Source organism: Nelumbo lutea, chromosome 2 (genome assembly GCF_056320005.1).
Source record: "Nelumbo lutea isolate HS-2025 chromosome 2, American lotus-T2T, whole genome shotgun sequence".
NCBI lineage: Eukaryota > Viridiplantae > Streptophyta > Magnoliopsida > Proteales > Nelumbonaceae > Nelumbo > Nelumbo lutea.
The window spans coordinates 39,978,555-40,004,884 of NC_142685.1; the positions used below are offsets into that span (position 1 = coordinate 39,978,555).

The following is a 26,330-nucleotide window of genomic DNA, read 5'->3' on the forward strand; positions in this document are numbered from 1 at the left end:
CAAAATAGTGTAGGATTATATGGCCCATCATCAACATATATGGCATCATGCAGTACGAAGGCATACCGGATTACACAAGTTGGATATTATGTTGATTGCATGTTGTGGGTGTACCATACTTTGCATTCTTCTTATCTCTCTTATAATAGCGGTTTTGTTATTTATATTGAAGTACTAATTGTAATATTGGTGGTTTTATCCACACACCAATTTGGTAAACTAGTGGACCAATATTTTGATGCTATATTTGTCTTACAATATTGGGTTTTGATATCTCTATTTAAATATTAGTTGTAATATTAGTGGTTTTTTCTACAAACCATTACGAGATCCAATGGACTAATATTTTGATGCTATGTTTGTCTTATAATAGTGCTTTTGTTATTTTGATTAGTTTGCATAAATAATTTGATGCATATCTTGCAATAATTTATTTCACTTGCTTAAATGTTGATTTTTAATGTTTTATCAATAAAATAATATTTTTTTATTTTTAATTATTTTATTAGAATTAATATTTATTAGTTAATATTCAATTGTCGATGCTTTTTTTTAATTTATTTATCATATAAATTGTAAAAATTAAACATTTATGATCGATTGTATACGTTACTTATTAAACTGTATACAAGATACTTGGAATCGAAAAGTATGACACCACACCCACAAAACGCCACTATAAGGATGAACTAGACCAATATATAGAGTTTGTCCATAATTCAAAATAACTACGAAGTATGGTGTGGATTAATCTCTACATAATAATATGATACGGACCATTATACAATCAATTCATATACAACTCGAAGTTAAGCCATGAGTGTGAACATCAATTCCATGTGTTAAATTTACATTAATTTGTTAGAAAATTGATTTGGACGGGCACCTCAAGCATTAACATCCGCATATTGCCTGGGCTGTCCCTTGCTCCCTTTTCTCTAACTTGTTATATATCCAAATTATACCTCCTCCATTTATGAAATGTCTCCAATCAATCACCGGACAACGAGGTAAGTGGAATCTTATATATACAAATACAACAAAGAATCATTATTAGAGGAAAGGTACCGTACCGAAACTTTATCATTGGAAACCATGGTCCACCCAATACATGGGAAGCACCAGGGCACCACACAACATATGGAGAGAAGAGAGAATCTCTTTCTATTGGGACCCACACTCAACACCTCTGAGATTGATGAATTCGGATCAGATCCCAACACAAGGTCTCAATGACATATCCCAACGGCCTTTGCAGGCGTGCATTGGGAATAATATTTCTTTTGTCCTTCTTTAGACGTTTTCAACGTACAGTTGCAATGGCTGTTAGAATAGATCTGAATTGATAATCTAACCTCTATCCCTAATTAATGGGATCGGATCTATTCTTAACACCTTCATACGCACGTCCTACCATGCATTAAGAACATCTAGATATTTTCAATTCACGGTGGATATATTCGTGAGCCGCCCATTTACGAGGAGGAGATCCCGTATACTAACTAATGGGTGCAAATCGGGTCGAGATATGCTCACACCAAATTCATAGCATTCACCATCGTGTATGTGAGATGTTCCCAGTATACGGTGGGAAGTGGCTATAAGGTCGGTGTGAGCGCTCTATGGACCAGGATGACGTTAATAGTCACACAAATAATATAAAGATAAAAGATTCTAATTAATGGCTTTGTACTGTTAGGTATCTGAAGATGCTCTATCCACATCAATAATCACGACCGATTATTGTTGTAGATCGTGACTCGGTGGATCTTGCCTATCGTCATCTCTAGGCTTTAGAGCTTGATCACACACACTTGTTTTCAAAATGATCTTGAAATCGTAACCCTTGCATCTGAATTTAAAGCTTTCATTAAATTGATTGAACATACTGACTACTGAGAATGATGGAGCGAGGATACAACATATCTTTATTTCTACATTTTCTAAATCTAATTGCTTACGCGTGTTCTTCCCTCTAAATGACCACCGACCAGAGAGTTCCCATGTCCCATCTCTTCATTTTGCTAGCTGCACTCAAAGCCCTTTCTCTTCATTCAGGTATTTGATTTTTCACTGAACTTTGATCTTATTTATCGTTCATTCGCGTTATTTTCCATTAACTGTTTCCTTGGTAATTCACTTCAGTGTATTGAATTGATAAGGTATGATGAACACTTGTGTTTGTTGTTATGAGGCTCGAATCGCTTCATATCATTTTGAAATCATTTTTTTTAATATTTTTAATTACTTAATTATTAGTACCAATGGCTTAAAAATTTTGGGTTTCTTCTTTTTCTTCATTTAATCTTCTTTTCTTATATGCATATTTTCGGTCTAACTTGTGAGAATTTACGCATAGATTTTTTTTTTTTTTTTTTTAAATCAGCTAAGCTGATCAGTGTATATGTAATATTTCATTTTTATAGGAGTTTCTGGATTGAATTGAATGCGAAAAAAAAAAGAAATTGTGTTTATGGTTGAGGTCGGATTGATCGTTCTATGTTGTTTTGTGCGGAAAAAACACGTCGGATTTGATTGACCGGTAATTTTAGTGAAAGTAGATTTCATGTTATTTTAAGAGGTAATTCAGATCTAATTTATATTTTCCTTCTCAAATTTTTGTTTTTTGAATTGCTTGGGTGAGCTCTCCTTTTTGAAGCAGAATGGGGCGATGCAATTAGTACACATCTAGGTGATCTTATTTGTATTATTTCTTATTAAAAATACTATTTTGGTTGTGCAAGCATATTTGGGTTTCCATAATGAGAGTTTGATGTTTTTAATGTTATAAAGTTGAAGTATTCAAATCGGATACATGTGATTTGGGTTCACCTTGTTTAAGAATGCAATTGCTAGGGTGCTTATTGAGTATTTTATTACAGATGCAGTTTTTGGTTACCTTGATTCCTTATAGTGCTGTTTTAGGTTTAGCTTTACTTTTGCGTGTTTTACTATAAGGGTCATTACCCAATTTTGGTCATGGTTATATCAGGTTCTTGGAGTGGTGGTGGGTTGGATGCATGCCTGAACTTGGAATTTTCTTGCAAGAAGTAGCTACTCTTAGACTAAAATCCACGTTTTCATGCTGTCAGCCTGAGATTTAACCATTGTACTAAGCAATGATCCCTAATTTTAAGTATTTTAGTGTATTCTGCATACTAAAATTCCAAATTTCTTTTGGCCAAGTATCAGGGAGTGGATATTACATTTTCTTTCTTATTTTGCCTTTTCCCTTTACCTTGTTTTCTTGAATTTTTGCGGGCAACTATCTAACTTAAAATATTTTCTAATGCTTTTCTGGACTTTTGTATTAAATATCTTGGAATAGGTAGTAGAATATCTTTTTTGTTTTGCTTTCTGTTCATTTTTTTGGACATTTTATTGCAATTGCCTAATTACAGTTTCTTTTGTTGTTATTGTTATGTCCTTGTTATCCTCATTTTGTTAACGGCATTCTGTATCTTTCTTGATTTATTTATCAAATCATGTTTTAATAATTTAAGTGGCACATTATAAAATTTTATGTTTTATGTTAATTGAAATAAGGAAAATAAAACCTCTCTCTCTCTCTCATCCATTTACAAATAGGAAATAAAAGAAGAAAAGAAAAAGGAAATTCTGATCTCTACCCTTTTGATCTGCAGAATCTCAATGACGGGCAATACTGATACTGTAGCTTTATTTGATAATGCATTTGGGAGGCTTCCTGATCATCTTCTGATAGAAATTTTCATCCGAGTTCCTGTAACAGAGTGGAGCCAGATATCTTGCGTTAAGAAGCAATGGGCTTCTTTGTTTCGAGGAGAATGCTTGTGGCAAGCTGCTCTTGTCAGGACATGGCCTTTAGCTGGCCAGGCAAAGCGCTGGCCAGGGCCTATCCCTCAAGGCTTAAGTAGAAGGTGAGGATCCATAATTATTCTTTTTTTCATAAAAAAGGTTGTTGCACAATGCTGGTCCTTTCTATCTAGGGCCTTGGGATAGTAGGACTGATATGAGCCTAATTTCTGTTTTTTTTTTTTATTATTTTATTATTTTTATTTTTGTAAAAAGTGGCTGCCATCAGACTTGAACATGTGTTCTCATGTTTGTCTGCCTGAGAGTTCACCATAAAATGGTTCACTAGTTGGGTGAAGGAGGGAGCTTCTCTACCAAACACATCTATTTCTGCCACATGGAGAGATCTTGTGGCTGATCCAGAGTCCAGACTGTCCATCAGATAGGGGACCTACTGGATTCATGGCAGGTTCAATCCCACAATCCATGTCAGCCATATGCCCCACCTTGTATTGGTTATTTTTACAACTAATATTATCCATTCAAAGTTCCAACTTTTTAATGTAAAACTTACCTGTAAGGGTGGGCTTATTTTTGCATATATGACAAAGCATTTTGGGCTGAAACTTTTCATGAATACGTAGTGGGGAGAGGAGCTGAGAGACTCCTTTTGAGATCTAAACAGTTTTTCCATGTGTGAGATTTCTTGGTCATTTAGGGAAGCTCACTGAACAACCTGACTAACAGACTCACAATAGAATGAGTTTCACTTGGGTCAATTTGGGAGCTTCCCTGCAGCTTACGTAAATCCACATATTTCTGCCACATGTAAGGGTCTTGTGGTCAATCCAGATCATCCATCATACAAAGGACCCATTTGATTGGCAACATGTTCAATCTACTGTCCATTTCAACTACAATGCCTTGTCTCAGCTATAAAAGGTTGGCTACGTGAGTCCTGTTTTGCTACATGTTGGATCGACATCCCATATTATCTCTATATCTCACCTTGTATTCTGGTTTTTACAACTAATATTTTCCATTCAATTTTTTAACTCTTAAGGTTTTTGATAAGTAACAGATGAAATTCATTAAATATAATCTAAGAAAATCCATAATACATCAGACTGGCCTCAAAAGGCAAGTGCCAAGAACACAGCTAGAGCTGAGAAAGAGAAAAAGAATGACAAAAGATAACAAGTTACAAATTACATCCCGGTCCTGAACAACCCTACTCAAGATGATCCTTAGACACTTCACTCTAGCTAACGTGTCAGCTAAAGAATTGGCACTTTGGAAATCGAAGTGAATGAGGTATTCAAGATCCCCCAAGGACAGTGCCTGTCTTACCAAAGGATTTCTTCTGTGTTCTTTAGCCATGAAACAGCTGTTTGGCATTCTCCTTCAATGTCCACTTCTTTCCACCCCTTTATCTTTATCAATTCCAACCCTTGAATTACTGCCAACATTTCAGCCCTGAGAGAGATCCCATGTCCAACTGGACCTGAGAAACTAAGAAGAATACTACCACTTTCATCTCTCACAACACCCCCAACTCCTGACTCTCCTGGATTTCCCAGACAGCACCCATCGCAGTTCAATTTCATCCTTCCAGCTGTTGGTGGAAACCACTCAGCTAGTCTTGGTGGTCTCAAGGTATAAGAACTCACAACTGCCTGCCAATCTCTTAGCAAGTCATTCACTGAAACACCTCTGAATTCATCACAAACTGAAATCCAATGAGCCACCCTAATAGATAGAAGTTCACATACCTCCTCCAGTTTCTTATATTTTTCTCCAAAAATTCTGCATTCCTCTCACTCCACAAACCCCAGAGAATGGGTTGAAAAGGACTCCATTCTCAGCCAGGGCCTCCCAACTTCTACTTTCCAAGGACAAAAATTGCTGCCATGCAAAGGAAGCAAAGCAACAGTGAAGCAAAAGGTGATTGGTACTCTCTCCACTCTTCAAGCAAAGGATACAAACATGAGGTGAAATGAACCAATTCTTCCTCTTTCTTTGGAGTCTTTCATGGGTATTGATGACCTGAATAGCCGATTCCTAACTGAAAACCTTAACCTTAGGGGGAATGGGACCACTCCAAATTTCTTTGGCAGGGAAAGAGCTATCAATAGAGGGTTGGACAAAGGAATGGAAAAAGGAAGAAAAAGAGAGCAGACCAATAACAGTAGGTGCCCAAACTCTCTCATCCCCTTCCGAGGTTAACAAACTCATCACTTAAAGGTTTCAAGTAAAGAAATTAGTTCGCCCAGCTCTTGATCCCTCACAACTCTCCGCAAACCAAGATCCTACCCCACACTTGAAAGCATCCAAAGTAGCAATTTCCACAATTGATTTGTTTCTGAAAGTGGATAGATTATAAATTCTAGGAAAGGTTTGGGAAAGAGGAGCATCTCTCCACTAAGTGTCTTCCGAAAATTTTATCCTATTACCTGATTTGGCATCATACCTTATATACTGCAGGAAAGTGGGGAGTAAAGTCAAAATTGATCCCAAGGGCTTCTTGAAGACTGATTTCAAGCTGGACCCAAGTCCCACCCATTTTGATGAAAACCATAACTACTTTTGATCAACAAGTGCCACAAAGCCTCCTGTTCCTTGGGGAACCCCCAAAGCCATTTCCCTAGTAGCACCTTATTTTTCTCCTACAACCTCCCTTTTCCCAACTCTTCAGCCCACTTAGGTCTACAAACCACCTCCCAATTCACTAGGTACTCCTTTTTATCTCCCCCGCATCCCACAAGAAATTTCACATTAAGTTCTATTTGACATTAAAAATTGACGAAAAGTAAATTGGTAGGTTGGACAAAGTGGACCTAATAAAAGGTACCCTCCCCACTTCGACAAGTAATTCCTTTTCCAAGTAGCTAATTTCTTCTCAACCCTCTCAATTATTCCTTCCCAAAAGGGTAACCTTAGATACTTTAGGGGCCACTCCTTTAAGCCACACCCTAGGATTATTGAGTCTAACAGTTTGACTCCCAAGACTATGAGTCTAATAGCTTAACTCCTAGGATTATTATGATTTTAGTCTATAAATATGTATGGACGTTTTACACAAAGGCAATGAAGTTTATTGAGTTTTCTTCAGTTTATGCTAGCTATGGTGAGTGATTTCCATGTCCTACAGTGATTCTAGGCACCCTGTGAGTGATTCCAAGTATTTTCTCTCTTGTTTCTCTCCTATTCCTTCAAGAAACCATTACAGCCATCAACAGCCATAAAATTCTGATCCAAGAAGACCATCCACATTTTCCAAGGACTAGAACTGAGCTGGTCCTACATCAGTTGGTATCAGAGCTAATGGTTTATTGACTATGTTCTCACAAAGTGACCGATTCTATAGGCCTAGAGTATCTTCTAGGGTCTTTGGTTGACTTAATTGAGAAGATGGTGGAAGAAAACATATCTGATAATGTTAGCTATGGAGTAAGGTTTTCAAACATGTTAGAAGAGAAAGGGAAATACCAAATTTCAAAGGAGATGATGACCCACAAGCATTCTTTTATTGGGTTGTTGAACTAGAAGAATATTTTGATTGGCATGATATGTTTGACAAACAAAGGATTAGATTTGCGTGCATGAAGCTGACGGGTCATACTAAAGTATGGTAGTGAACTCTTGAGCAACGACTAGAAAATAGAGGTGATGATCCAATTGGCACATGGGCAGAGATGAAGAGGTGTTTGCAAGAGAAGTACATTCCACTAGACTTCCATGATGATCTATATATGGAGTTGACTAATTTTGAGCAAAAGAGGAAGCAGCAGGTTACAACAAAGAACTTGAAACCAATTGGAAGAAGGTACAAAGTTGAAAAAAAAGTAGATGATTCCTTGCATGTTGATGCCTATCCTAGAGTTGAAGTTGAGGATGAAGCTAAAGAAGTTGTATTAAAAATCAAGAGGATGTAGTCCAAGAAAAAACAAAAATTGCTGGAGTTTCCAACACCCATGATTTGCTTGAGGTTAATGATCAAGAAGAAATAGAAGTGGAGCAAGTTAAAGAAATTCATGTGTGTAATGCAAGAGTAAACAAAGGAAGAAGAATTTGTTATATTATTCATCAATCTCGTATGTATATATACAAGTTACAAATTCTATGTTAGGAAAGAATATGTTAAGAAAGAAGATTAATCAAATTCCTACAAATCAGTGCTACAATCAAGGTAAATCATATCTCCCTAGTATTTACTTCCTATTTTAATTATACAGTCTGTAACACTCCCCCTCAAGCTGGAGCATAGATATTAATCATGCCCAACTTGTTACAAAGATAATCAACTCTAACCCCATTAAGAGCCTTCGTGAAGATATCTCCTAGTTGTTTTCCTGTTTTCACATAACCTGTGGAAATCAAACATTGCTGAATCTTTTCACGAACGAAATGGCAATCAATCTCGATATGCTTAGTTCGTTCATGAAAAACAGGATTAGATGCAATGTGAAGAGCAGCTTGGTTATCACACCACAACTTGGTTGGTACTGAAGTTTTAAGACCTACTTCAATCAGAAGCTGATATATCCACATTATTTCACACACAGACTTGGCCATAGTTCTATATTCCGATTCTGCACTCGAACGTGAGACAACATTCTGCTTCTTGCTTTTCCATGAAACTAGATTCCCTCCAACAAATACACAATAGCCTGAAGTAGACCTTCGATCTTCCTTGGATCCTGCCTAGTTGGCATCTAAGAAACATTCAATTCTAGTATGACCATGATTGCCATACAAAATTCCTCGCCCAGGTGCTCCTTTTAAGTAGCACGAAATTTGTTCCACAGTTGTCCAGTGATTAACTGTTGGAGAGGACATGTACTGACTCACCACACTAACTGAATATGCAATATCTGGACGAGTTACAATAAGATAATTCAACTTTCCAACCAATCTTCTATATCTCTCAGGATCTTCAAATAATTCACCATCTTTTGTGAGCTGCAAGTTAGGAACCATTGGAGTGCTACATGGCTTAGCTCCCAACTTTCCCGTCTCAGACAACAAGTCAAGTACATATTTCCTTTGAGATAAGAATATTCCCTTCTTGCTTCTTGTTACCTCAACACTCAAGAAGTATTTCAACATTCCCAAATCTTTGGTGTGAAACTGAGTGTGGAGAAAGGATTTAAGGGATGAAATCCCTATAGTATCACTCTCAGTAATGACAATATCATCCACATACACAACTAACAAAATGATGCATGCAGTAGAGTGCTTGAAGAAAACAGAATGATCAGACTTACTTTTCTTCATACCAAAATTCTCGACTGCCTGACTAAACTTTCCAAACCAGGCGCGAGGACTCTGCTTCAACCCGTATAGAGACTTATGAAGATAGCAAACTTTCCCATACTCCCCCTAAGCAACAAAGCTAGGCGGTTGCTCCATATAAACTTCCTCCTGAAGATCCCCATGAAGAAAAGCATTCTTGATGTCTAACTGATGAAGATGCCAATTATAAGTAGCTGCCATAGAAATAAACAACCTAATAGAAGTAAGTTTAGCAACAAGAGAAAAGGTATCAGAATAATCCACTCCATAAGTCTGAGCATATCCTTTAGCAACAAGACGGGCTTTCAATTGGGCAATGGACCCATTAGGATTGACTTTAACTGTAAACACCCATTTACACCCAATAACCTTCTTATTTGCAGGTAAATTTACCAAGGTCCAAGTACCATTGTCCTTTAAAGCATTCATCTCCCCAATCATAGCATTACGCCATCCAGGGTGAGAAATGGCTTCTTTAACAGTCTTAGGAACAGAGATAGAATCAAGAGATGCAATAAAAGAACAAGAAGAGGACGACAAATGATTATAAGACACAAATGAAGACACTGGATAAGTACACTTACGCTTACCTTTATGAAGAGCAATAGGAGGATCATCATTAGAGACTGGTTCTGATGACGAAGGAATATGATCATTTGAGACTGGATCCGACGACGAAGGAGCTGGTGCAGGACATGGATCCGGAGGGGTTGGTCGCCGAGAATAAACTTGTACTATAGGTGGCTTAGGCCTAGCAGGAGCAGATTCAATAGGATGTGAAACAGGTGATGTGACAATATAGATTAACAAATCATCATCCTCCCCCTGACTTGAATGAGTAGTAGATGGAAAGAAAGGTGTATCTTCTAGAAAATTAAGATAAGCTGACACAAGATATCTGTTAAGAGTAGGACAATAACACCTATACCCTTTTTGAACACGAGAATACCCAAGAAAAACACACTTCAAAGATTTTGGATCTAGTTTGGTAACCTGAGGACGAACATCCCAAACAAAGCATGTACACCCAAATACCCTAGGCTCAATAGGAAATAATGTTTTATTTGAAAACAGAACATGATAAGGAGTCTTACCCTGAAGGACAGATGAAGACATACGGTTAATCAAGAAACATGCTGTGGAAACTGCATCAGCCCAGAAAGGTTTAGGAACCGTCATCTGAAATAACAAAGCTCTTGCAGTTTCCAGAAGGTGTCTATTTTTCCGTTCAACAACCCTATTTTGAGATGGCGTATCTACACAAGAAGTTTGATGAAGAATGCCATGCTGAAGCATGTAAGTTTGAAAGGATTCTGACAAGTATTCCTTAGCATGATCACTTCTCAATATTTGTACAGAAACATTAAATTGAGTTTTAACTTCAGCACAGAAAGCAGAAAAATGAGAAAACACCTCAAAACGATTTTTCATTAAATATAACCATGTCATACGAGAGTAATCATCAACAAAAGTAATAACATATTTAAACCCAGTTTTGGAATCAACTGGACACGGACCCCAAACATCTGAATGAACTAACTCAAAAGGAGCACTAGCTCGTTTATTGACTCTAGGACTCGAACTAAGACGATGGTGTTTAGCAAATTGACAAGACACAATTTAATGACGACAAACTCTAAAATTGAGGACAAATTTTCTTTAACACATGGAGAGAGGGGTGGCCCAACCGACAATGTGCTTTAAAAGGGGTTACAACTCCAGAACAGGCTATGGATCTTGGAACTTGTGTATCAAGGATGTAGAGACCTCCAGGCTCATGTCCTTCACCAATAATCTTCTTCGTCGTAAGATCCTGAAATAAACAATAATAAGGAAAAAAATGAGACAACAATTAAGGGTACGAGTGAGTTTGCTAACAGAAATTAAATTAAATGATAACTAAGGTAAACTAAGAACAGATGACAAAGGAAGTGATGGTGTTGGACTAATTGTGCCAGACCCAATAACACAAGATGTTGACCCATTTGCTAAAGTAACAGGAGAGGTAGATTTATGAGACTGAAAGGTAGAAAACAGACTTGAATTACCTGTCATATGATCTGTAGCTCCAGAATCAATGACCCATTTTGAAGAGGAGGAAACAAGACATGTATTGGGTTTACCTGACTCGACGATGGCAGTAACAGGAGTTGATTGAGGTTTCAATGGTTCTTGGTATTGAGCAAATTTGGCATATTCATCTGCAGATATCATGACAGACTTCTCAGAAGTATCCGTGGTGGATGCAATATGGGCAGACTGAGTTTTCTTATTCTGCAACTTCTTGCAATCCCGCTTCATATGTCCTGGCTTATGACAGTAATGACACACTATCTCTCCTGACTCCTGTCCACGAGTACTAGTCTTCCTGTCATAGTTACTTGACTTGTCATAATTGCTGGATCCTATCCCTTTACTACCACTACCACTCCTGTATTGTTGTCTCCCTGATTCATATGTATTATTGCGGCTGACAAGGGCACTACTAGGCTGAACAGGTGGAGAACTTTCTATACGAAGGACCCTATTGAAAGCATCTTGTAGAGAAGAGATCTCTGAACTGGAAAGAATTTGAGATTTAGCAGTCTCAAATTCAGAAGGGAGGCCAACTAAAAATCTCATAACAACCATCTTTTCTCGCTGAGCTTGTTGAACAATCACATAAGTACTAAACGGAAGCAACATATTAAGTTCTTATGTTTTCTTGAAATCCATGAAATAGCTTGTAAGAGATCTATCACCTTTGTCCGCCCTATAAAAGGCTTTGCAGACATTATAAATGCGGGAAAATATTCCCCTTTTCGGAGTACAAGAACTCTAGATAGTTCATTAATTCCTTAACAAATCCACAGTGAGTGACTAAACCAACCACCTCACTTTCAATGGAGTTGTGTATCTGCAAGAACAAACGAGCATCCTCCCTCAACTAGACTTTCTCGAGTCATCACTAGGAGGGTCATCAGCCAAATGGTTATCCATAGCAATACTCAGTAAATATAGTTGAACAGTTTTACTCCAATCCAGATAATTAGAGCCATTAAGCTTATGCTCGGTTATTTTTGACATCATCGGAACAACATCCGACATAACTATTGATTTCTTGTTTGCCATAATCTCAAAATTCAAATAAACAAAATATTTTGAACACCGAAAATCAATGGAGCACACTTGTTGAAAACAAAAGTCACACCGGAATGGATATACACGTAACAAAGCACAAATATGTGCTATACAGGACAAGGCGAGCCAAAAGACAACGACCGATTTTTTTTTTTTTTTTTTCAGGCGACAGACGCCTTCAAGCGCCGACGCGTGTGACTGTGGCAGAATCTTCAGGCACGCACAGGGCTGCTGATTGCCAGACTTTGCAGAACCTCCGATCGGCGGGCGGCGCTTCTTCCTGGATGGGTGGTGAGAGTAAAAAAAGACTGCTCCAAGGAGGTGACCCAAAATACCCAAAAGTTTTCCTCTACCTACTGTTTACTTAGGACAAAAATGAAAGGGCAGACAGAGACCAGATGCTCTGATACCATGTAATGCAAGAGTAAACAGAGGAAGAAGAATTTGTTATATTATTCATCAATCTCGTATGTATATATACAAGTTACAAATTCTATGTTAGGAAAGAATATGTTAAGAAAGAAGACTAATCAAATTCCTACAAATCGGTCCTACAATCAAGGTAAATCATATCTCCCTAGCATTTACTTCCTATTTTAATTATACAGTCTGTAACAATGTGCAAGATACAAATGTGTTGATTATAGTAGATCCTAGTACTGAAGTAATTACAAATTCAACTAGAACTAATTCAAGAATTACAACCTGACATAGCACAAGTTCCACCAACATCAACAATGGAAGGAGTCGTAGAGTTTTTTGAAGAACCAAGGATAGCAAAACACATAGAGATGGTGATTCCTAAGCTAGAAGTTGAAGGAAAAGTTCCAAATGTTGTAGTTGGAGAATTTGGATAAGCAAGGGGAAGATTCATCACAAAGGCTGGTTGATGAATTAAGTGTTCAAGAAACTAATGCTATTCATTATTTAGCAAAGATGGTTATGGAAGGTAGTGTTTTAGAAATACATTTCTTCCAAGATCCTTTTCTAGTTCTGTGTGTGGCCTCTACTCTATAATCCAAGCATGTAGCTGTGGGAAGTCCTACTCCTTTTGTAATTGGGGCATATCAACTTTTCATCCTTAAGTTCCTCAAAACTCAAGGACAAGTTTTTTTGAATTAGGGGAGAATGATGTAGGGGCTGAAGAGTCAAAATTGGAAATTTAAGTCTTTTTGGACAGTAGGGGTATTTTTGTCAATTTGCAATTTCTACGGGATCCATTGATAGGGTTTAATTTGTATAGTTATAGTTTGTTTATGTTTAAAATTTCAGTCATTGCATAAGTAGGATTAGAGTTAATAGAGTCTTCTTTGAATTGAATTAGGATATGACAACTTAGTTTGAGACCTACTAGGATTATTGAGTCTAACAGTTTGACTCCTAAGACTATTACGAGTCTAACAAATTGACTCCTAGGATTATTATGAGGTTAGAGTCTATAAATATATATGGACGTTTTACACAAAGGCAATGACGTTTATTGATTTTTCTTCAACTTATGCTAGCTATGGTGAGTGATTCCCATGCCCTAGAGTGATTCTAGGCACCCTGTGAGTGATTCCAGGTATTTTCTCTCTTCTTTTCCCCCCTATTTTCTCTCTTATTCCTTCAAGAAACCATTACACCCATCAACAACCATAAAATTCTGATCCAACCATTCACATTCTCTAAGGACTAGAACCGAGTTGGTCCTACATCACTCACTCTCTCTCTCCCCCTCCCCCCCCCCCCCCCCTTGAGCATGATTTTCAGAAGGCAACTCCCCTTGTGAATCATTTTCATCTGCACCATCGGAGATCAATCTTCTCTCCCCCTTTTTTGTTTTAGCCGGTTAAGAAAGCCCCTGGTAGATGTAAATCAGTCCTCAAATATTAGGTGTAAATTTGAAGATTTGAGGAAAAAAAGGAAGAAGAGAAGTAAGAGCAACAGTACAAGAGAATAAGATGGCGAAAAGAGAAGGAAGAAGAAGAAAGGTTCGAATTATCTTCCCTTTCTCCTCTAATCCTTTTTTATTAAGGATTAATGTTAGAGTAATGACAAGTATGCCCTTAAGTGGGCAGCCAACTAGGCAGTAACATAAAGAGATTAAACAAAAAGAAATAATAGGCCCATTAAGAGAGGCCCATTAGCCTACAAAAAAAAAAGATATTGCAAGAGAAGATACTAGGACCCATTCGGCCCAGTCTCTTTACACTCCCCCTCAAGCTGAACATAGATGTCAATCATGCCCAGCTTGCTTATATAGTGTCATTTTCCCTCTTGGAACTCCCTTGGTCAAGATATCAGCCAATTGTTCGTCTATTGTGATGAATGGCAAACAAACTTCTCTTGAGGAAACTCTTTCCCTTATAAAATGTCTATCAACCTCAATGTGCTTAGTTCTGTCATGTTGAACAGGATTATGTGCAATGTTGATAGTTGCTTGGTTGTCACAGTAGAGCATCATTGGCTTCTCGTAGTCAACTCTCAATTCTTCTAAAAGGGATTGTAGCCACAGTAATTCTGACACACCATGTGCCTTTGCCCTGCATTCTGCTTCTGCTGAGGATCTAGCAACTACAGATTGTTTCTTACTCCTCCATGGCACAATGTTCCCAGTGACCAGAGCACAATAACCTGAGGTGGATCTCCTATCATCAATACATCCTGCCCAATCAGCATTAGTGAAAGTTTCTAGCTTCATGTGTCCATGTTTGGCAAATAGAATACCTTTCCCTGGAGTACCTTTCAAGTAACACAGAACCCTTTTTGCAATAGCTAAATGAGTATCTCTAGGAGAACATCCCAAGCAGTCTCTGAAACACCCCCTTATCAGATAAAAGCTCACCATCTGTAGCAGAAAGCTTATGATTGGGATCAATAGGAGTGGAGATTGGTTTAGCTCCAAGTTTACCAGTCTCAGCAAAGAGGTCAATGACATATTTATGCTGAGAAATGAAGATACCATCCTTAGATCTAGCAACTTCAATGCCCAAAAAATACCGAAGATCTCCCAAATCCTTAATCTCAAATTCAGAGTTGAGAAATCTTTTTAGTTTACTGACCTCTTGAGTGTCATTACCCGTGACCACAATATCATCAACATAAACTATCAAGAAGGTCACTAGAGAGCCATTTCTCTTCAAGAACAGGGTATGATCAGATTGAGTTTGTGTGTAGCCAAAGGAGACAAGAGCAACCCTAAACCTCTCAAACCAAGCTCGAGGAGACTGTTTGAGACCATAAATAGATTTCTGCAGTTTACACACCTTGCCTTGCATTTCCTTCCCATACACCCCTGGAGGCAAAGACATATAGACCTCTTCATGTAGGTCTCCATTCAAGAAGGCATTTTTAACATCAAATTGGTGTAGGGGCCAATCAAAAGTAGCGGCTAGAGATAACAAGACCCTGACTAAGGTCATCTTAGCTACAGGAGCAAATGTCTCAAGATACTCAATACCATACATCTGAGTGTAGCCCTTAGCAACCAGCCTAGCCTTAAACCTCTCAATAGATCCATCAGAGTGATATTTAATGGTAAACACCCATTTAAAACCCACTGGTTCCTTCCCTTCAAGCAAGTCAATGATATCCCAGGTATGGTTCTTATGCAAAGCATCTAGTTCAACCATCATAGCATCCCTCTATTCAGGTTTAGATAAGGCTTCTGGTACGGATCAGGGTATCACATGGGAAGAAACAGAAGCAAGAAAAGAGTAGTAGGAAGGAGAGAGAAGGCTGTAAGACAAGTGTTTGGAGATACAATGGGTTGTACACTTTTGCTTGCCCTTGTGGAGAACAACAGGAAGGTCAAGGTCTGGGAAAGATGTAGATGGGTTAGAAGAAGGCTGACCTGTTACCTCAGTAATGATGGGAGGAGCAAGAGGCTCTTTTGTAGGAGTGGAAACAACCTGCCCATGTTTGAATCTGTGCCTTTGGTACCACCTTTGGAGAACAGGATGAAGAGGAATTATAGGAGAATGAAGTGGAAGAGGAATAGGAATATCGGAGGTAGGTCCGATGGGAGAAGTAGACACCTCATGATGGAACCAAGAGGAATGGGAAGAGGAACTGTTGGAGACATAGCAAAGGGCTCTTCAGATTTCTCCCCCTCGGGAGAAATGCTAAAGAAAGGAGTCAACTTAGCAAATGTGACATCTTGAGATACAAAGCGGGTGCCACTAACTGGATCAAAACAGCAATATCCCTTCTGTGTGGAAGCATATCCAAAAAAAACATGGGGTATTTCTTTCCATGGGTTGTGTCAGGAATTGTCATTATTCAATACTAGTGAATGGGACAGTGGTAGATTTATTTCCAGCCAGTAGGGGTATAAGACAAGGAGACCCCCTGTCTCCTTTCTTGTTCATTCTAATTGCGGAGGTTTTGGGGAAACTGGTTCACAGAACAGATTCTAGGGGGCTCATTAGAGGCTGGGGATTTGGGAGGGTGGAAACCCCCCTCACTCACAGTTTGTTGATGACACGATTCTATTTTGTGAAGGCGGTAATGTGAGCTCTATCAGGAACTTGAAGTTGGTGATACAACTGTTTGAGCAAATGTCTAACTTGAAAGTTAACATTGGGAAAAGTTGTATAGTGGGGGTGAACTTGGAGGAGGGAGAGCTCAGGGAGAGTGCTGAAATGTTGGGGTGTGAAGTTTCGGGGTGGCCTTTGAACTACTTAGGGTTACCATTTGGTGATAATCCCATGCGAGAGAGCTTTTGGAACCCGGTGGTGGAAAGGTTTGAAAAAAGACTGGTATCCTGGAAAAAGAACTACCCCTCTCTCGGTGGGAGAATTACACTAATTAAGGCCACACTTGCTAATTTACCCATCTTTTTCCTATCGATGTTTAAAATCTTGGTGAAGGTTGCTAACAAATTAGAGAAGTTCATGAGAGATTTCTTGTGGGAGCCAGGAGAGGAGAAGAGGGATCACAGAGTTAGTTGGGAGATAGTGTGTAGGAGTAAGTCTTGTGGTGGCGTGGGGCTTGGGAGTATCAGGAGAAGGAATATGACTCTATTGGGGAAGTGGTTGTGGAGGTTTCCTATGGAGAAGGAGAAGCTATGGGCTAGAATAGTGGTAGTATACATGGGCTGGAGGACAATGGATGGGACTTTGGAATTAGAGCTATGACCACAAGCAACTCTCCTTGGAAAGCCATTCATGACCTGTTACCAGTTTTCTCCCCTAATATCAGGTATGACTTGAATTCCGGTAATTCCATAAAATTTTGGGAACAAACCTGGGTGGGGAGTGCCCCTTTAAAGGATCAATTTCCTTCTTTGTATATTCTTTCTGATTTGAAAAATGAGCCAATTTCGTCTTTCATCACCCCACCCTCTTCCACTTCTGGGATTGGGTGGAACTTGGGTTTAAGAAGGGATTTGAGGGACTCAGACTTCGATAGTATTTCGAGCCTTATTGCACTTCTTGATAACGTTATCTTAGACCCCACTAGGGCGGATTCTAGAATTTGGACATCTACCCCCAATGGCATCTTCTCTTGTGCCTCGTTCTTCAAAGTCTTAAGTCAGTCCACCAGTCCTACCTTCCCCCTTTCCCTATTGGTGAGGTTTGGTGCAGAGCAATACCTCCTAGGGTTGGTAGTTTTTGTTGGGAAGCCTATCTGGAAAGAATCAACACTGGTGATCTACTCCAAAAGAAGAGACCCAATATTTGCTTGTCACCTCAGTGGTGTGTTCTATGTAAAGCGGATGGGGAGACTGGTTTTCACTTACTGGTGTCTTGCCACTTTGCGAGGTCAATTTGGGATTGGGCTTCCTCCTTATTTGGATGCAGTTGGAATCCCCATTAGACTTGCAGGGCCTTTTCTTCCCTACCTTTTTTAGGTGGCAAATAAAAAGGGGAAGGATAATGTGGAGAGGACTAAGGGCTGCAGTATGTTGGACATTGTGGGAGGAAAGAAACTCCAGGATATTCTTAGAAACCCAAAGAGGAGCAGCAGATCTGAGGGCTATCATACATATTAGGGCGGTACAGTGGCTGAAATATTTGGCACTATTCACAAATTACACTGTGGATGACATGTTGAGGAAGTGGGGTGAAATTGCAAACTGCACACAGACCAAGTCAGTAATGAATGTGGCTTGGACTCCCCCACCTAGTGGATTCTTGAAATTAAACTTTGATGGATGCAGTAGGGGAAATCCGGGGCAATCGGGGATTGGAGGTGTTTTTAAGGACGAAAATGGGGTCATCTCTGCCATGTTTTCAGGCCCAATTGGAGTGGGTGACTCCCTTAGAGCTGAGATCTTTGCAGTTATGGAAGGAGTCCGGAAAGCTAAGGAGTTGAACATCAAGAAACTCATAATTGAAGGGGATTCAGAACAATGAGAGGAGGAAATTCATGTGGCTGGTGTGGGAGATGGAAGTTAAGACATGTTGGGTTAAAAGATCAGCTAATTCCCTAGTTGACGGTTTAGCTAAACAAGGGGCAGAAAGGGATTCACTGTTTTGGGCTAAGTTGTAACTTTAGTATATCCTTTTCTCTTTTCTCTTTTTCTTCTTTTTTCTTCCTTTTATGAGGCTCTTAGTGGCTCTTGGAAGATAAGTGTGTTTGTCTTCCTCCTGTAAATTTTCTACTAATGATTTAATGAAAGTGTTATTGATGCCTTTGATGACTGTGAACATGCACATAGCAAGTGCATCCAAAAACACGGAGAGGAAGAGAAAAAATATCCTCATCCGGGAAGAGAAGGCTAAAGGGGGTTTTGAAGTTAAGGACCCGGGTGGGCATACGATTGATCAAAAAAGTAATAGTAAGAACATCTCCCCAAAATTTTATAGGAACATGGGATGCAAACAGGGGGGATCTGGCAACTTCAACCACATGTCTGTTCTTCCTTTCCGTCACCCTGTTCTGTTGTGGAGTGTAGGAACAAGAACTTTGATGAATAACCCCAAAAGTTTCAAGATAGGCGGAGAGGGTTTTCTCAAAATACTCCTTAGCATTATCAGAACGGAATATTTTGATCCGAGTGTTAAACTAGGTGATGATGAGTTCATGAAATTTTTGCACAATAGCTGGTACTTCATCCCTGAATTTCATGAGATAAATCCAAGTGTAACGAGAGTAGTCATCAATAAAAAGGATAAAGTACCTATAACCCCCCATAGTTGGCAATTGATATGGCCCCCACGTCAGAGTGAACAATATGAAAAGGAGAAAGAGATCTTTTATTGCTTACTGAATAAGAATGTCTACAATGCTTTGCCAGTTCACACGACTCACAATGAAGACTCGATAAAGACACTCCCTTAAACATATCTGGAAACAAATGACTCAAAGTAGAAAATGACAAATGACCAAACCAAAAGTGACATAACAAGACTTTGATAACAGACTCTGACAAAACTGACTCTAAGGCGACTCCATGAGGTGGTCCAAAAGCTCTATCTGGTGTGTCTAGCAAGTATATTCCGTTTGCCTCATGGCCACTCCCAATCATCCTCTGAGATTGCCGGTCCTTAAAAACACAATGAGTGGGAAAAAAAGGTTATGCTACAATTCATGGATTTAGTTAAGCTACCAACAGATAAAAGGTTTGTGTTAAGTTTAGGGACATGAAGGACAGATGATAAATAAAGGATGTCAGAGGTCTTTATATCCCCTTTACTAGAGATGGGAGCAAGAGATCAGCAAGGAATATTTTCTCTTTGCCAGAGAGAAGGTATGAGCAGAAGAGATTAGACAGGCTGGTCATATGGCCTGATGCACTGGAATCAATAATCCATGGGATTTTATGATTACCTGAAATTGAAGCATGAATACTGGGTGAGCAAATGCAGATGAAGATGATGTGTTGTTGTTGGAATAGTGAGATGAAGAAACATTAGCTTCCAAGTGATTTAGTAGCCTCCCATACTTTTCAAAATCCACCTTCATTGCTGCCAACTGCCTAATGGTTGATTTTTCTTCACTCTCTTTATTTCCTCCTTCATGTACTGTAGCAACATTAACTGTCTTAGGCTTTCCTACCTGACTGCCCTTCTTAGAGCTGTTGTTATTCTTAAACCTATCAGGAAGAAGCTCAGGATGAAGCTTCTAGCAAGTGTCCTTTGTATGCCTTGGTTTCTTGCAATATTCACATATCTGCTCCTTTTTCTTAGTAGGACCCTTTAGCTTTATTCCAGCATGTGCAAAGTATTATATAGGTGGACTCTGCAACTGAACTTGCCACCTACTCTCCTCACTACTTATCATAGCGTATGCCTAGGAAAGAGTAACCTCATCTCTGGTCAGGATATTTTGCCTAATGATGTCAAACTCATGGTTGAGTCTAGTGAGAAATTCAAACACCCTATTTCTCTCCACCAACTTCCTATACATTTCATCATCATTCTTACTCTCCCATACAACTGTCTCCATAACATCAATTTCTTGCCATAGGGATTTTAGTATAGAGTAGTGGATTGCTACACTCCTCTCCCCCTGTCTTAGGTTTTTCACATCACTTTTCAACTTATAGACTCTGGCTACATTCAACTTCTGTGAATATGTCTCATTTACACTGTCCCATATCTCCTTAGCCAAAGACATTCAGAGATAATGCTGACTTATATGAGGTTGCATAGAATTGACCAACCATCCTATGATAGTATAGTTCTCTTGCATCCATTTCTCAAATTCAGGGTCTGTCTCTTCTGGTTTCACTTTACTACCTGTGAGATACCTGAGTTTTCCTCTACTACAGACATAAATTTTTATTGATTGTGCCCAAGCAAGATAATTTGTCCCATCTAGCTTGATTGTGGTCACACCAGTCAAAACGGAATCTACCGAGCCAAGGCCGGAAACTGGCACTTGCTTGAACTCACTTTCGTATGGCTCCATTAATCAAACGAAAATAAAAAAAACAGAAATTTTGTCTATATAAACTTACTTGGAGTCAAACCAAAATCCAGATGCTTGAAAACTAGGGTTTTACTCCGTCCAACTGTTGGGGAGGAAGAGAGAAAATGCAGCCGCTCCTACCAGAGCTTCCCAATCTCTTCCAAACCCGAACTGCCCTCCTTTAGGAGTCAAAAGACACCTCCCAAGATCACCCAAAGCTTCACCTTTACCTGTACCTTCGAAAATCTCTCATCGGCTAGGGTTTTGGGCGGCAACAGAACAACACCACTTCTTGGCAATATCCAGCCATATTTAAACTCTCTAAACCCTCTACCAACTAGGCCAGAGATCCTCTGAACTATAGAGAACCTATCTCTCCATACACTCTTTTAATCTAAGGGTGTATGGGAAAAGAGGAAGAAGAAAAAACAAAGAAATAAACCTGCTCTGATACCAATATGTAAATCAGTCCTCAAATATTAGGTGTAAATTTGAAGATTAGAGGGAAAAAAGGAAGAGAAGTAAGAGCAGTAGTACAAGAGAAGAAGATGGCGAAAAGAGAAGGAAGAAGAAGAATGGTTCGAATTATCTTCCCTTTCTCCTCTAATCCTTTTTTATTAAGGATTAATGTTAGAGTAATGACAAGTATGCCCTTAAGCGGGTAGCCAACTAGGCAGTAACATAAAGAGATTAAACAAAAAGAAATAACAGGTCCATTAAGAGAGACCCATTAGCCTACAAAAGAAAAGATATTACAAGAGAAGATACTAGGACCCATTTGGCCCAGTCTCTTTACACTGGTTCAACCAGTTAGCTACCCTGATTTGCTCCTTACCCGAACCAATACTACCCGGGCCACTTGGTGCAACTCTTAAAAATTTATTCTCCATGGTGGGCCCCAAACTCCTGACCCCACCTTCTGGCCCCTTTGAGAAAGACAGAAACATGTCTCTTCTCTCTTAGGCACCCTTGACCAAACCTTTTTCTTCTATTCTATCCATCTTTCCTTCTTCGGGAAAGCACAGACAATCAAACACCGGTTGGAACAGTGACACCCATTCTGGTTTCCTACCTTGACACCCGCTCTGTCTTTAGGAGGTCTAAGGTGAACGTTGTAACTAACATCTTTCCTAAGGCAACTGAAGAAGAGAGGAAGAAGATGTGGAAAGCAACTAGGGCTACAACAGTATGGACTATTTGGGAGGAAAGGAATGGGGGGGGGTTTCAATGAAAAGAGTAGATCGAAAGAGGAATTGTTTGAGGGCCATCAAAATCAGAACTGCACATTGGATAAAGACACTTGATCTATTCAAACAATTCTCAGTGAATGATGTCTTAAGGGCATGGACTGAAGTGGCAACCTCATCCAAAGAAAAGGAAAAAGCATTTATGGAGTGGTTACCCCTGGAGGCTAATAAAATTAAACTAAACTTTGATGGAAGCTCCATGGGAATCACGGGTGTTTCTACTGTAGCTACAGTAGTCCGAACTAGTAAGGAGAAGAAGAAGAAGAAGAGAAGAAGAAGAAGATGAAAGAACTGTCGAACCTGATAGCTAAACCCTATCAGTCGACCTCTTAATAGTGATTAGGCTTCTAATTAAATGTACAAGGACTAAAATGCCCCTACTTAAGTATGGGACAAAGAACCTCTAATAAGATTACCACATAAGCTCATAACTTAACCACGATGAGTTGACTAATCTACCCTTATTCGGCTAACTCTAACACTCCCCCTTAAGCTGGAGAATATATGTCATATAATCCCAGTTTGTTACATATATAGTTCACTCTCCCTGAGCTTAAGGCTTTTGTAAACAAATCTGCCCACTGATCACCTGAGCTTACATGTTCTGTGCTTATCTCTCCAGTAAGAACCTTCTCCCTCACAAAGTGGCAATCAATCTCTATGTGCTTTGTTTTCTCATGAAAAACAGGGTTGGATGAGATATGGAGCGTGGCTTGATTGTCATAGTACAACTTCATAGGTTTATCCATGTGGAACCCAATTTCTTGTAGGAGATTCCTCAACCACACTAATTCACATGTAGTGTGTGCCATGGCTCTGTACTCGGCTTCAACACTGCTTCTAGTCACAACCGTTTGCTTTTTACTCTTCCACGTCACAAGATTTCCTCCAAGAAATGTGTAGTAACCTGTAGTAGATCTTCTATCATACACAGAGCCCACCCAATCTGCATCCGTGTACCCAACTACTTCAAGTTTTCCTCCTGGTTTATACAATAGCCCACGGCCTGGAGCTCCCTTCAAATATCTTACAATTCTAAGAACTGCATCCCAGTGAGATATACGAGGGTTCTGCATAAATTGGCTCACCACACTGACTGCAGAGGAGATGTCTGGTCTCGTGATAGTCAAACAGTTCAGCTTCCCCACTAGTCGTCTATACCTTCCAGGATCATCAAATATTTCCCTTGTATCACTGCTCAACTTAACATTTGGTTCCATAGGAGTCTCAGCTGGTTTTGCACCTAACAGTCCTGTTTCGTCCAATAGATCTAGAACATATTTTCTTTGGCACAGGTTTACACCTTGTCTTGATATAGCAACTTCTATACCCAAGAAATACTTCAATGTCCCAAGGTCTTTTGTTTGAAAATGATTTTGTAGAAAGACCTTGAGTTTGTCGGTCCTCAATTTGTCACTGCCAGTTATGACAATATCATCCACATAGACCACTAATAAAATCTTTCCAGTTTCTGAGTCATAGCTGAACACTGAGTGATCAACCTGGCATTGTTTCATTCCAAAATTCTTCACCACTTCACTAAACTTCCCGAACCAAGCACGAGGCGATTGTTTCAACCCATAAATTGCCTTTTTCAGTCTGCACACCTTACCATCCTCCTCCTGAGCAACAAACCCAGGTGGTTGCTCCATATATACCTCCTCTATAAGGTCACCATGAAGGAAGGCATTTTTTATGTCAAGTTGAAATAAGGGCCAATCATACATAACTACCAGGGAAATTAACACACGGACAGAGCTAATCTTAGCCACTGGAGAGAAGGTCTCCATATAGTCCACTCCATACAACTGTGAATACCCTTTAGCAACAAGTCTGGCTTTTAGACGCTCCACACTACCATGTGGCAAGTATTTAACAGTATACACCCATTTACAACCCACAACATGCTTACCAGGAGGAAGAGTAGTGAGCTCTCACGTGTGAGTATGCTGAAGAGCAGAGAGTTCCTCCTCCATTGCCTGCCTCCACTCAGGTGAACTAAGAGCCTCTTGGACATTGTTAGGTATGAAGTAGATGACAATTGTGAAACAAACTGGCGATGTGAGGCAGAAAGGCGAGATAATGAAACAAAATTGGAAATGGGATGGAGAGTAGAACTACGTTTACCTTTCCGTAAGGCAATGGGTAGGTCAAGTCCTGAAGGTTCAGCAACAGGAGCAACGACAGGATCCGCGGACAAGGTAGAAGTTGAAGGAGGGGCCGGTGTCGTTCGACGTGTATACACTTGCCAAATTGGTGGTCGTTTAGTAGGGACCTGCATTGGATGAGGTGACGAGTCAACTCCAACAGGAACATCCAGAACGGGATCACTGACCAGAAGAGGAAGAGGAAGTAAAGGTGGAGACGAAGATGCTTCAGTTCCTGAGAAGAAGGGAACAAACTCAAAAAAGATGACATCAGGACAGACATAGCACTTCCGAGTAATGGGATTGTAACACTTGTACCCTTTTTGAGTCCGAGAGTAGCTAAGAAAGGCACACTTAATGGAGCGTGCATCCAACTTGTCTATTCCAGGACTCAGATTGTGAACAAAGCACACCGCCAAAGATACAGGGTGTTAATGGAAAGGGAGACAAGGTAGGGAACAAGATAGAGAAGGGAGACTGACCATGAAGAATAAAGGAGGGCATCCGATTAATGAGGAAACCCGTAGTAAGTACAACATCACTCCAAAACCGTTTAGGAACACTCATATGATGAAGAATAGGCTGAGCTGTTTCAAGGAGATGACGGTTCTTCCGTTCAGCCACCCCATTTTGCTGAGGAGTAGATGCACAAGAAGTTTGATGAATGATGCCATGCTGTTCTAAATACTGTTGAAAGGAAGTTAGAAAATATTCACGACCATTATCTGAACGAAGAACTTTGATTGGAACACCAAATTGTGTACATATTTCAGCATGGAATTTTTGAAAAATGGAAAATAATTCACTCCTTTCTTTCATTAAATAAATCCATGCCATTCTTGAACAATCATCAATAAAAGTGACAAAATACTTGTAACCATTATAAGACTATTTTGATCGGGCCCCAAACATCTGAATGAACCAAAGCAAAATGACTCAACATACGACTTTCAACTCTAGGACTGAAGGAAACACGGCGATGTTTCCCAAACTAACACGACTCACACTGTAACACTGACAAATGACTCAAAGACGGAACTAGTATATTGAGTGCCTTGAGAGAAGGATGTCCCAGTCGACAATGCCACTGTAGAGGAGTGAGTGAAGTCTGAAGTGCAACTGACAATCCACCACCGTCAAGGTAATACAATCCACCAGCTTCATGCCCCCCACCAATCTTCTTCCCCGTCATGAGATCCTGAAAAACACAAGAGGAAGGGAAAAAAGTAACAGAGAAGTTAAGAGTCTTGGTTAATTTACTAATAGACATAAGATTGAATGGAAACTTAGGGGACATATAGAACAGATGATAAAGAAAGAGAATCCATGTCAACATTGTCAACACCACAGATGGGAGAGGAGGAACCATTGGCAAGGGTAACAGTTTGAGATGTGGAAGTTTCAGAGAGAGAAGAGGACACACCTGGAGTCCCGGTCATGTGATCAGAGGCTCCAGAGTCAATAATCCAATGAGAGGTTTTAGATGATAGGCAAGCTATACCTGAGTGGGCAAGAGTAGCAGTAGTGTGCTGTGAAGTGGACTGAAGGAACCGCTCATACTCATCACGCGGTACACTCACCATCTCCCTTCTGGAAACAGATGTAGACGTGGAAGGAGTTAGGTCTGCCTGTTGATTATCACTGACATCAACCCCACCAGCAACAGCATGATTGGCCCATTTAGAGGGAGGGCGGCCATGAAGATCATAATAGAAATTTATGGAATGTCTTTCTCTGCGACAGTGGGTACACTTCCTTGTAGAGCTGCCTTTTTCTTTGCCACGACCTCCCCCTGAGTCACGACCACCACCACGGCCAAATATGGAACCACCACGACCTCCCCCTATCGTACCACGTCCACCTCCTTTGGCTGTCACAAAAGTTGATCTATCAGACTGTGTGGGAT

At 39.7% G+C, this 26,330-nt stretch overlaps 1 protein-coding gene across 1 annotated transcript in view; it reads left to right on the top strand.

The window, feature by feature from the left end:
• The first annotated feature begins 2,058 nt into the window (after positions 1-2,058).
• Positions 2,059-26,330, top strand: part of LOC148870031 (uncharacterized) — a 52,214-nt gene continuing 27,942 nt past the window's right edge. The window contains exons 1-2 of the mRNA XM_088970813.1: positions 2,059-2,162; positions 3,645-3,899. Coding sequence (XP_088826939.1) covers positions 3,652-3,899 — 248 coding nt within the window. The 5' untranslated portion in view covers positions 2,059-2,162; positions 3,645-3,651. The remainder of the gene's footprint in view (positions 2,163-3,644; positions 3,900-26,330) is intronic.